At 38.0% G+C, this 13365-nt stretch overlaps 1 protein-coding gene across 2 annotated transcripts in view; it reads left to right on the plus strand.

Moving 5' to 3' along the window:
• The first annotated feature begins 2495 nt into the window (after nt 1–2495).
• The window catches only part of LOC133620256 (SEC14-like protein 1), a 31908-nt gene continuing 21038 nt past the window's right edge, over nt 2496–13365 (plus strand). Inside the window, exons 1-5 of one of the 2 annotated variants that reach the window (XM_061981577.2) lie at nt 2496–2643; nt 3045–3325; nt 4286–4368; nt 11746–11895; nt 11962–12093. In XM_061981577.2, the coding sequence (XP_061837561.2) occupies nt 4306–4368; nt 11746–11895; nt 11962–12093 (345 nt within the window). In that variant the 5' untranslated portion in view covers nt 2496–2643; nt 3045–3325; nt 4286–4305. The other variant, XM_072915960.1, reaches the window with a different exon arrangement.

Here is a 13365-nt window from a genome sequence, read left to right on the forward strand (position 1 = left end):
GGCAAAAGGAGCTCCAACCAAGTATTGAGTATTGTACATGCTCATATTTTTCATTTTCATACTTTTCAGTTGGCCAACATTTCTAAAAATCCCTTTTTTGTATTAGCCTTAAGTAATATTCTAATTTTGTGACACACGGAATTTTGGATTTTCATTTGTTGCCACTTCAAATCATCAAAATTAAATGAAATAAACATTTGAATGCATCAGTCTGTGTGCAATGAATAAATATAATGTACAAGTTACACCTTTTGAATGCAATTACTGAAATAAATCAAGTTTTTCAAAATATTCTAATTTACTGGCTTTTACCTGTATATATATATATATATATATATATATATATATATATATATATATATATATATATATATATATATATATATATATATATATGTAAAACATTTAGAGTTAATACATGTGATTGGTATTGGAATTGATACATGCAGGCTCCAATATCGCAGCATTTTCCATATGCCGCCCTTTGATATATATATGTGTGTGTGTGTGCGTGTGTGTGTGTGTGTGTAATGCATATGTTCCTTGACTGCACTTAAATGTAGAGTATATGTAGAATATATTTATATTATTTATATATTATATATATATATATAATATATTGTATATATTATATTATTTATTATTATTATTGTCTATTGTTAGCAAACTGTGGTGCTGAATTTCCCCCAGGGATCAATAAAGTACATTCTATTCTATATATATATATATATATATACATATATATATATATATATATATATATATATATATATATATATATATATATATATATATATATATATATATACACACATATACATATACAATTAAACAATTGATTTTAAAAAACAAAACATATAAATAAAATAATAAACAACTAAAATAATAAAATAATAAACAACTATTTTATCAGTCAAAGTCAATGGATGATTAATACATTCATCATTTTCATGAAATAATGTATTAAATCTTAAAATAATTAAACATTAACATCCATAATACAATCACGAAATACTTAAATATCTAATTGATTGAATACATATTTTAATGAAATGTTACATTACATGCATACATAATTTATTAATTTGATTTAAATTAACATTTAGTCATTATTTAAATATGTATTTATTTGTCTATTAAATGGTGTCTCATTTGATCCAGCTATTACACTAACCATAATAAAAATATCAATGTATTCAACATATCATATATTGACATACATTAGAATGGTTGTAGCGTGTAAAATAAAAAATTAAAAAACATATTTAAGAAAAGTTCTGTACTTATGCCCCCCAATTAAAATATTGTATTCATCCACAGAATATTCTTTTAAAATGCTTTTCTTTTACATAAATCCTCAAACCATGTTCATTATTTACATTATTGTTATTATTTCAAATTAGTTATTGAACTTCCTCTGCAAGTAAAGCGTTTTTAATTTGACACCTTCATAATCAACTGAGGACCTTAAGCGGTCATTAGGTGAACTACACTCTTTAATCTTTCTGAGGCGTTGAACACATATTATAATCTTAATAAATATATAAAGCAGATGACACACATACAGCTGTTTACTTATATACCAATACTGCTGTTTTAGTCATATTATTATTTGCATGCTGTGGTGGTATTTTGTATATTCTATGATAATTTGACTCCCATTCGGAACAGACAATAGCAATCATTTACCCGGCAGGAGTTGTATTATTATTATTGTAATTAATGTATGAATATGTATTTCCAATACATTTTTGTTATTGTTTGGATTTCTTTTTTTGTTAAATGAAATATATACTTATTAATATATAAACTAGTAAACTTAATCAAACCATTGGATTGACTCCTTGAGGCTGCAATTCGATTCTGAACAGACAGACAAAATAAATTAAAAAAATACCTTCCCCAAATTATTTATTGCGAATTAAAATTATATATATATATATATATATATATATATATATATATATATATATATATATATATATATATATATATGTATATATATATATATATATACATATATATATATATATATATATATATATATACAATACTTTGTTTTCTACGCTGAACGTAAATATTTCGCATTTTTAAATATATTTAAGTAGCATTTGCCACCATATATATATATATATATATATATATATATATATATATATATATATATATATATATATATATATATATAAATATATTTAAGTAGCATTTGCCACCATATATATATATATATATATATATATATATATATATATATATATATATATATATATATATATATATATATATATATATATGGTGGCAAATGCTACTTAGATATATTTTAAAATGCGAAATATTTACGTTCAGCGGAGAAAACAAAGTATTGGCGTGTCTCTTATGCACTGTGACCACAGCTCAATGACGTCAGACGCCATGACGTAGGTGGTTTACAACAATTCAACCTAAAACTTTACTTCTATGCTTGAAACATCTGATGTCACGTATATTTACGCGCTAATACTGCACTTTGTCATTAAATATATATTTTTTTTTATTAAAAATTGACAATATCATCGCCGCTTGTCATATGCAAATGAGCTGAGTCCACTTCCGGGGTCGCGTGGCAAACAAAACAGTCGCTGACACGTTCTTTCTACTAACACGGTATGTCTTTTTTTTTCTTTTCATTATTTCGTGTCATTATGGACTTTTAGGTCAGAGAGTGTATTAAAAACTCAATTAAACGCTGTATTGTTTAAGATAATTATCTTTGACTTTGCTAAGTAGTTGAACTGTGATTAACAGGAAGCCAATTTGGTGGATTAATCAAACCGGAAATGGCCGAGTCTTATATATAATGTAGTTTTACTCGATGCAGCCACTGATATTATGTCATGTTGTTTCCCTTCATGTTGAAACGTTTGAAAGGAAATTTCTCTTCAATGTAAGTTAATTGTCATTACCCTAAGTTCAACTTCATCTGCATGTAGGCGAGACTGTAGTTGTTACTTCCGGGTTGCACGTGATCTCAGACTGAAGGTTAACTTTTGACTTCTTCTTCCCAGGTTGGACTCGCACGGTGTGCTTTCCTGTTGACTTGAACGAGGCAGAGTTCACGTTCACCTGACTGACGCTGTGTGTGTGTGTGTGTGTGCGTGTTTGCACAAGTGTGTGCGTGTGAGTGTATTTGTGTGTTTGTGTTTGTGTGTGTGTGTGTGTGTGTGTGTGTGTGTGTGCGTGTGTGTTATTTGATCACACAATGAGGCAAGCAAATACACTTTCCTCTGCAAACTGACAGTGTGCACAACATTCCAATGGATTACTAACTCCTGACACATCTTTAACTGTAAGTCACAAATGTTTTTCTCTTGTTAAATTAGATGTCGTTTTTTTACAATTTATTTTGTGTTTCTATTTTTTTTTCATACATACTTGTTCTTAATCTTTTATTTTTATTTAGGTTTTATATTGTTATTTGTAATTCAATTTTAATGTTATAGTTATTTTTGAAATATATTTCCTTTATTTTTAATTATATTAGTTTTTTTTGTTTGTTGTTAAATTAGATGTTTTTTTCATTTCATTTTATGTTTTTAATATTTTTATACACACTTTTTCTTTATTTTAATTTGTTTTGATTTTACATTTGTTTTTATTTTTTGTCTATTAAATTATAATTCTATTTTGTTTTTATTGTAATTTTATATATATATATATATATATATATATATATATTCTTTATTTTATGTTGTTTTATACAAATAGTTCCTTTATTTTTATTTTTTTTAATAAATTTAAATTTTTTACACGTTTTTCGATTTGTATTTTGTTTTATTATATCGTAAGTCACAAATGTTTTATTCTAGTTAAATTACATGTTTTTTTTTCACTGTATTTTATATTTTCAATATTTTATACATACTCTTTCTTTATTTGAAATGTTTTTAATTATATTAGACATTGATAAGCTCTAGCACCCCCTGCAACCCCCCAAAAAGGACAAGGGGTAGAAATTGGATGGATGGATGGCATTTTGATTCATTCATTTATTTAATTTGTATTTTTGAACTGTAATTTACACATTTTCTTTTGTTAAATTAGATGTCTTTTTTGTTTTTATTATTATTTATATATGTATATTTCTTTCCTTTATTAAATTTTTTTTGTAATTTAAATTTTACATTATTTTTTATTTATTATTATTATTATTACTTATAATTTTTCTGTATTATTAAATCACAGAGGTTGACTCTTGTTAAATTAAATGTTGATAATGCAAGCATACATTTCTGTGGCTGTTCAACAGGGACTGATTCTACTGCAGCCATGGTGCAGGAATTCCAGAGTCCTATTCGGGTCTACAAGCATCCATTTGAGTTGATAATGGCGGTGAGTAGTGTTTTTTGATAAATCTTCATAGCACGTCTTGTGTCTTTTAATCTTTAAAAGGTGAACAATGATCACCAGAAAGCTGGATGAGCTTTTACTGCTTCTAAGGGTCATCTGATTATCTGTGCTGTGTTTGCATCTCAAATGCTGTACAGCGTGTTCCTTCTCAAAAGCACACAATGTTTTAGGGTTTAATTTGATGGTTTTGTTGCTGTTTGCAACTTGCTCAAGGTAATATTTTTTTAGACAAAAATAAATTAGCTTATGTTACCATTAGTGTTTTAAAGGGGTTGTATTAGGATGTAAAATACTTCCTTGTGGTCTATATCAGTGGTCCCCAACCTTTTTGTAGCTTCGGACCGGTCAACGCTTGAAAATTTGTCCCACGGACCGGGGGTGGGGGGGTTATGTTTTTTTTGTTTGTTTTTTTTGTTATAAAGAAATACAATCATGTGTGCTTACGGACTGTATCCCTGCAGACTTTATTGATCTATATTGATATACAGTATAATGTATATATTGTGTTTTTTATGTTGATTTAATAAAAATATATTTATTTTAATTTAAAAAAAAAAGTTTTATTTCTTGTGCGGCACGGTACCAATCGGTCCACGGACCGGTACCGGGCCGTGGCCCGGTGGTTGGGGACCACTGGTCTATATAACATGTAATGGTGGTTATTTGGTCAAAATGTTGCATAGATTATGTTTTATGAACCATCTTCTAGCCGCTTTCTGACCATCTCATGATGCGCCTTTTTGTGGGCGGTCTCATTTACGCGCCTCCCCTTCGACTGCATTCTCCCCGTCAGCTATGTTGTAGTTCTTACCGCTTCCATAGCGAAACTACTGACAGATATAAGTTCGAACCACACGCTACTTTGTATTAGAAATGGCAACAGCAGAAAATGCATGTGCATGTACGAGCCTGTCTGCCCCACAACGAGACGATAGAGAAAAAGAAGGTACTTGTTGACAGCAAAGTACCCGTAAGCAAGCAACACCAAAACTTTGATGTTTCATTGAGAATATAGAACATTACACACCGCACTCAAATATCTGTCAAAATGTTTTAGGACGACTTTGGAAAGATAGGAAGCCGCATCACTTGATGAATTGTTGGAGCATTACGCTACCGTAGTCAGACGTACTGTGCTTCAATACACAGGTATTATGGTGTGTTTATATGGAAAATTGCATCTATTAGGAGACATTTTCTAGCGTTTTGTTTTGCAATATTATGCAAAACCAACTTTTCTTACCTATTGGTACCTGCTGATGTGTGTTTGAGATCTGCATAAGTCCTGAAAATGTGCGCGCGTCCGCCATTGTAGTCAATAAGCTCCTTCTTTTTCTCTATCCTCTCGTTGTGGGGCATTCATCCTCCACTGTTGCCATTTCTAATACAAAGTAGCGTACAGTTCGAACTTATATCCGTCAGTAGACTCGCTATGGAAACGCTAAACACTACCGGTACAACATGGCTGACGGGGTGAAGACGCAGTCAAAGTGGAGGCACGTAAATAAGACCGCCCACAAAACGGCGCATACTAGAGATGCGCGGATAGGCAATTATTTCATCCGCAACCGCATCAGAAAGTCGTCAACCATCCGCCATCCACCCGACCTAACATTTGATCAGAACTGCACCCGCCGGCACCCGCCCGTTGTTATATATCTAATATAGACGATGCAAGGCATTAGTGAGGTTATAAAGCTTTTGCCTGTTAAAGAAAGGAGACTGATCCAAAAGAAAGGAGACTGATCCAATGCAGCACAGACATTCGCGTGCCACGCTGTCACGGCCCAGACGCACACCAGTGCGCAATCATATGGGAGCCGCGCTGAGCGCACCTCCAAGCGCGTCTCACTGCTGGCGACGGCCGGGTATGAGCCCGACGCTCCAGCGCCATCCATTTTCAGGGCTAGTTGATTCGGCAGGTGGGTTGTTACACACTCCTTAGCGGGTTCCAACTTCCATGGCCACCGTCCTGCTGTCTATATCAACCAGGGTGAGCCCCACCCCCTTCGTGAGCGCACTGCGCGCGGAGTGACCCCTGTTACGCGCCCCCGGCAACAGGGGTGGCGGGCAGGTATGCTGCGCGGGCGGAGCGCGCGGAGTGACCCCTGTTACGAGCCCCCGGCCACGGGGGTGGCGGGCAGGTAAGCTGCTTACCTGCTGCGCGTGACGCCGGCCGCGGCGAAGGCGGACGAGGCGGGGTGTCGGTGCGGTGGGCGCGGTGGTGACCCTGGACGTGCGTCGGGCCCTTCTCGCGGATCGCCTCAGCTACGGCTCCCGGTGGGGCCCTAGGGGGAAGGGGCCTCGGTCCCGGACCCCGGCGAGGCGTCCCTTCTCCGCTCTGTAAAAGTGTCCATCTCTTTTTTTTTTTTCTTCTGTTGTGGCATATGCTGCAGGTGCCTGCTCGTTTTTCGTATGTGGGTAACAACATTTAACTATGTATATATATTTCCGAATTGGTTTAACTGCCACCCGCCTGAATCTATTTAAAATCTTTTTTTTTTTTATTTCAACCGCCCGACCCGACCCGCGGATAAAATCTAATTTTTTTCAATTTCATCCGCCCGATCCGCGGATAATCCACGGACTTCGCGGTTGTGCCCGCAAACCGCGCATCTCTAGCGCATACCGAGGAGATAGTCGGAAAGCGGCTTGAAGATGGTCTGTAAAAAAATTCCTATGCAACATTTTAACCAAAAAACAGGGTTTCTGCGGGTCGTTAAAGGGGAACATTATCACCAGACCTATGTAAGCGTCAATATATACCTTGATGTTGCAGAAAAAAGACCATATATTTTTTTAACCGATTTCCGAACTCTAAATGGGTGAATTTTGGCGAATTAAACGCCTTTCTATTATTCGCTCTCGGAGCGATGACGTCACAACGTGACGTCACATCGGGAAGCAATCCGCCATTTTCTCAAACACATTACAAACACCGAGTCAAATCGGCTCTGTTATTTTCCGTTTTTTCGACTGTTTTCCGTACCTTGGAGACATCATGCCTCGTCGGTGTGTTGTCGGAGGGTGTAACAACACGAACAGGGACGGATTCAAGTTGCACCAGTGGCCCAAAGCTGCGAAAGTGGCAAGAAATTGGACGTTTGTTCCACACACTTTACCGACGAAAGCTATGCTACGACAGAGATGGCAAGAATGTGTGGATATACTGCGACACTCAAAGCAGATGCATTTCCAATTGGACTGGACAGATCAGCTTTCAGGAAAAGAGAGCGGATGAGGGTATGTCTACAGAATATATTAATTGATGAAAACTGGGCTGTCTGCACTCTCTAAGTGCATGTTGTTGCCAAATGTATTTCATATGCTGTAAACCTAGTTCATAGTTGTTAGTTTCCTTTAATGCCAAACAAACACATACCAATCGTTGGTTAGAAGGCGATCGCCGAATTCGTCCTCGCTTTCTCCCGTGTCGCTGGCTGTTGTGTCGTTTTTGTCGGTTTCGCTTGCATATGGTTCAAACCGATATGGCTCAATAGCTTCAGTTTCTTCTTCAATTTTGTTTTCGCTACCTGCCTCCACACTACAACCATCCGTTTCAATACATGCGTAATCTGTTGAATCGCTTAAGCCGCTGAAATCCGAGTCTGAATCCGAGCTAATGTCGCTATAACTTGCTGTTCTATCCGCCATGTTTGTTTGTATTGGCTTCACTATGTGACGTCACAGGAAAATGGACGGGTGTATATAACGATGGTTAAAATCAGGCACTTTGAAGCTTTTTTTAGGGATATTGCGTGATGGGTAAAACTTTGTAAAAAACTTCGAAAAATAAAATAAGCCACTGGGAACTGATTTTTAATGGTTTTAACCCTTCTGAAATTGTGATAATGTTCCCCTTTAAAAAGCATTAAAAGTCAATAAATTGATATTGCTAAAATTAAGGCCTTAAATATTATTTAACGGTGCCAAACTTGTCGCGACAACCCCACCACAACTGGCAGCTGCTGCTACCACCACAGAAAAATAAATAAATAAAATCAACTCTCAGATTAAACAGTTTTATGAGCCAATTCTAATTCACTAGAGAGTAACAATGAATATAAACTTTTCAACTGTTCAAGATTATCAATATAAAATGCTTCAAATTTTGTCCATACAGACAATTGTAAGCTTTTGACTAATTATCTGCAGTAGGACATGGGCATTACGTTTGTTTTAATTTGTATTAAAAAGGCATTAATTTAGATTTGCTGATACCTGCAGAAACCCTGAAAGAGCCAATATCAAATGTTACATAGACCACAAGGAAGTGTTTTACATTTAGAAAAATAATGTTTACGCCTTATAATCTGGTGCGCCTTATGTATGAACACAGACCTGAATTGACCACCTTACAATGGAGTGCGCCCTCCTGTCCGAAAAATAAGGTACTTTTAAATAAAAAAAATGGGTTAAATGATATTCAGGGTGTTCAAAAGAACAACAATGTTCATGGAACCGCAAACCGTGGCCACAAAACCTTGACGGCGTGGATTTGGTGAACTGTTCCAACCCTATTACACGTTGCCATTTATTTCTGCGGCAGCTTATTCCCCTCAGTTCCTTCTTGCCGCTGGTTGGTTATACATTAAACCGTGCTTATGCAACATCCGCCGGCTGGCGACCGTGTGACACTTTGCACTCCGAGCCACAGCTGCGACTCTTTCAATACACACAAATCCGAGCAAACACTCGCCCCAACTTTGTTTGACTCCACAGAAAACTTTCTGGGACCAAAGTTCTCATACATCCACTGAATAATAAGATTAAAGATAATCCTCAGAACCATTGACAACACTCATATGTACTTTTACTTCATTATTGTTCAGTCTGTCCCAAATTCCTAATACACAAGTTGTCTGTAATATTACGACCATGCCTCGTCTTCTTTAGTCATCTTTTTATTACCTTCAATAATGATACAAAAGCCTTTGTTAATGGTGAAAGATCTGTTACAGTTATGTAACAGATCATCATTGCCATAGCAACGTAGAATCATATTCTTGTGATCTATAATATTGATGGACTATGCCAGACATTTCTCATGTTGACTTTACAATGCAATGCACAAACGACAGGGGCTTTTCCCTGACTAGTCTTTGTTTTTTGTTTTTAACTAGTCTAATTTTGCAGTTGTTGCACTTACTAAAAACACAGTAAAACGATTGGTTTAGGTGCTACTAGGATAAAATGATATCAATATATATCGCGATTGACACGTAAGCGATATAAAAAATAAATGTGTTAGATTTTTTTTTTCTTTGTCGGAAGAAAGCGGAAGTTGCCACGCAAAGTTGGTTGTATGAACAAAAGGCACTAGCGCTCTGGTAACTGAGCAACGCAGGAAGTGATCACAGCCAATCAGGTAACAGTATCAACTGTCATGTGGCAATTCTTGAGTGAGAAGAGAAAGTCAAAATGAACAAATTGTGGATAAAAGAGGAAAGGTCAGCTGGACAATATGGCAGTTTTGGGGATTTTTTCCAAAGGGACCGTTGTCAGACCAATGTGGTCTGTAAATGATGCAAGGTCACATTAGCCGCGCTCACCCTTTAGAGCACAGCTGTAACTTCCTGGCTCTAAACCTGCAAAAAACAGTTCTTCTCAGGTTTCTCTGTTTACATTTTCACATTTTTTTCTTACACTTTATAAAACATTTCTTACATATTCCTTATTTTTACACCTTAATTTTAAGAGCTTATTGTTAAGTGTTCTATGTGATTTTACGATTTTGTTTACATTGTTTGAGTCCATGCTTGTGTTGACATATCCTTTCTGCCTTTATACACCATATTGCCAAAAGTATTTGGCCACCTGAAGTGAACTTGAAGTGCCATCCTATGGAATTGTCCAAAATGTTTTGGAATCCTGGAGCATTGAAAGTTCCTTTCACTGGAACTAAAGGGCCCAACTCCTGAAAAATAACCCCACACAATAATTCCTCCTCCACCAAATTTCACACTCTGCACAATGCAGTCCGAAATGTAGCGTTCTTATGGCAACCTCCAAACCCAGACTGGTCCATCAGATTGCCAGATGAAAAAGCGTGACTCATCAGTCCAGAGAAGGCATCTCCACTGCTCTAGAGTCCAGTGGTGACGTGATTTACACCACTGCCTCCCACGCTTTGCATTGGACTTGGTGATGTATGGCTTAGATGCAGCTGCTCGGTCATGGAAATCCATTCCATGAAGCTCTCTGCATACTGTACGTGGGCTTATTGAAAGGTCACATGAAGTTTGGAGCTCTGTAGCAACTGGCATGGCACTGGCATTTTCTACCGCTTATTCCCTTTGGGGTCGCGGGGGGCGCTGGAGCCTATCTCAGCTACAATCGGGCGGAAGGCGGGGTACACCCTGGACAAGTCACCACCTCATCGCAGGGCCAACACAGATAGACAGACAACATTCACACTCACATTCACACACTAGGGCCAATTTAGTGTTGCCAATCAACTTATCCCCAGGTGCATGTCTTTGGAAGTGGGAGGAAGCCGGAGTACCCGGAGGGAACCCACGCAGTCACGGGGAGGACATGCAAACTCCACACAGAAAGATCCCGAGCCCGGGATTGAACCCAAGACTACTCAGGACCTTCGTATTGTGAGGCAGATGCACTAACCCCTCTGCCACCGTGTGTGCAGAAAGTCTTTGCAGTATGCACTTTGGCATCCCGTCTCTGTCAGTTTACGTGGTCTACCACTTGGTGGCTGACTTGCTGTTGTTCCCAAACTCTTTACTTTTCTTCTATTCTTCTATTATAAAGTTGACTTTGGAATATTTAGGAGCAAGAACATTTTTTCGACTGGAGTTGTCGCACAGGTAGCATCCTATGACAGTTCCACGCTGAAAATCACTAAGAGCGGTCCATTCTTTCACAAATGTTTGTAGAAACAGTCTCCATGCCTAAGTGCTTGATTTTTTACACCGGGCCAAGTGATTAAGGCACCTGATTCTCATCATTTGGATGGGTGGCCAAAAACTTTTGGCAATATTGTGTAGCTGAGGGCATTTTAATCAGGGCATTTTAATCAGAGTAAGGTTACATTTCAAATAAAAATGTTTACATTTTATATATTTTCTCCTGGTCCTTATTTAAATATATAAAAATACGAACAATTTGTTATGGCGGCGTTGGATGCAGACGGAACTCCGGAGGCAGCGTGCAGGGGAGCTGAAAACATAACTAAGGTAGTCAAACTAAAATAAAACATGATCCGGGCAACGGATAATGACACAATTACTGACCGATATAAAACACTTACTGTATATCGTGATACAGTTGTCAGCCATATCGCTCAGCCTGATGTGGCAGGATGCTAATCACAGTTGATTCAGTTGATTTTCTTCCTACCAGGCTTACGAGAAGCGGTTCCCAACGTGTCCCATGGTCCCAGTGTTTGTGGACAGTGAGGTCCTCAGTGAGAGCCAGAGTCACGACGGAGCCACTCGGGTGACTGAACGGCGCTGCACGATCGACATCGATGCACCACGACTCCTCAAACGGGTATCGTCATTCAATTATGCCCTCCAATCATCAATTATGTTGTCAAAACATTGCTGCTCTGTGCAGATTGCGGGTGTGGACTACTTGTATTTCATCCAAAAGAACACCTTGAACCGCAGAGACCGGACGCTCCAAATTGAAATCCACAATGAAACCTTTTCTAACAGGGTCATTGCCCGCGAGCGCTGCAAATACACGGTGAGCATTGAGCACAACTGACATAAAGCAGGCTAGGTAGTCATTCGTCTTTAGTAGGGCTGGGTAAAATAATCGTTTTTATTCATTATATTAAAAATTCGGGTGCCTATTCATTTGTTCATAGCATCGCAGATACTTAATATTTTCAAGATAATTAAAAAGTTGCATTTTTGATCACGGGCTTCACGGTGGCAGAGGGGTTAGTGCATCTGCCTCACAATACGAAGGTCCTGAGTAGTCTTGGGTTCAATCCCGGGCTCGGGATCTTTCTGTGTGGAGTTTGCATGTCCTCCCCGTGACTGCGTGGGTTCCCTCCGGGTACTCCGGCTTCCTCCCACCTCCAAAGACATGCACCTGGGGATAAGTTGATTGGCAACACTAAATTGGCCCTAGTGTGTGGATGTGAGTGTGAATGTTGTCTCTCTATCTGTGTTGGCCCTGCGATGAGGTGGCGACTTGTCCAGGGTGTACCCCGCCTTCCGCCCGATTGTAGCTGAGATAGGCTCCAGCGCCCCCCGCGACCCCTAAGGGAATAAGCGGTAGAAAATGGATGGATGGATGGATTTTTGATCACAGTTCAGACAAAATACAAGATGGCTGTATAAGAATATCAATCAAATATTTCAATTATATCCTTCGGTTTTCACTCTTAAAGTCCTCTTGTGTCCAGGGATTGATTTCCTGAGTTTGTAAACAAAAACAAAAACGACAAGATATTTTTGATACAATAACATATTGATTCAACCACTACTGTTGATATTTGTATTGATCCCCTCCGGGGGAGGCCCTCCCAGGCCGTAGTTGAGGAGCGCAGGGGAGACGTTCCTCCAGGGCCTATGTACTTCGGGGCTAACAACCTTCACTTTACCCGTCACCAGTCGGGGTCTTTACAGCTCCCGACTCGAGGGTGAATGACGAGGCCGGCGGTTTGTTGCAACTTTGTGACTTTATTGGTGTCTTGCAAGCAGCCATCCACCAAGCTAGAGCACCTGCACGCACTCACTGCTGCCGCTCCCTCACCTCTCTCGCCCACTCACTCACTGAAGTCACTCACCTCACATGCTGTCATACCTTAAAGGGCTACTACACACACACACACACATACGCTGCTCTCATAACAACTAACAAGACATCATGGCGAAGCCAGAAGTCAAGTTTCTTAACATGGAGACATTCTCAATACTTTTCTTTTGTCGAGCACAAAGAAGAAAATTTTAGTTAAATGTAAGTTGTGTCTTGGATCAAAGATCCTATCTACTTAAAATTATGTGC

This window comes from Nerophis lumbriciformis, linkage group LG24 (assembly GCF_033978685.3).
Source record: "Nerophis lumbriciformis linkage group LG24, RoL_Nlum_v2.1, whole genome shotgun sequence".
NCBI lineage: Eukaryota > Metazoa > Chordata > Actinopteri > Syngnathiformes > Syngnathidae > Nerophis > Nerophis lumbriciformis.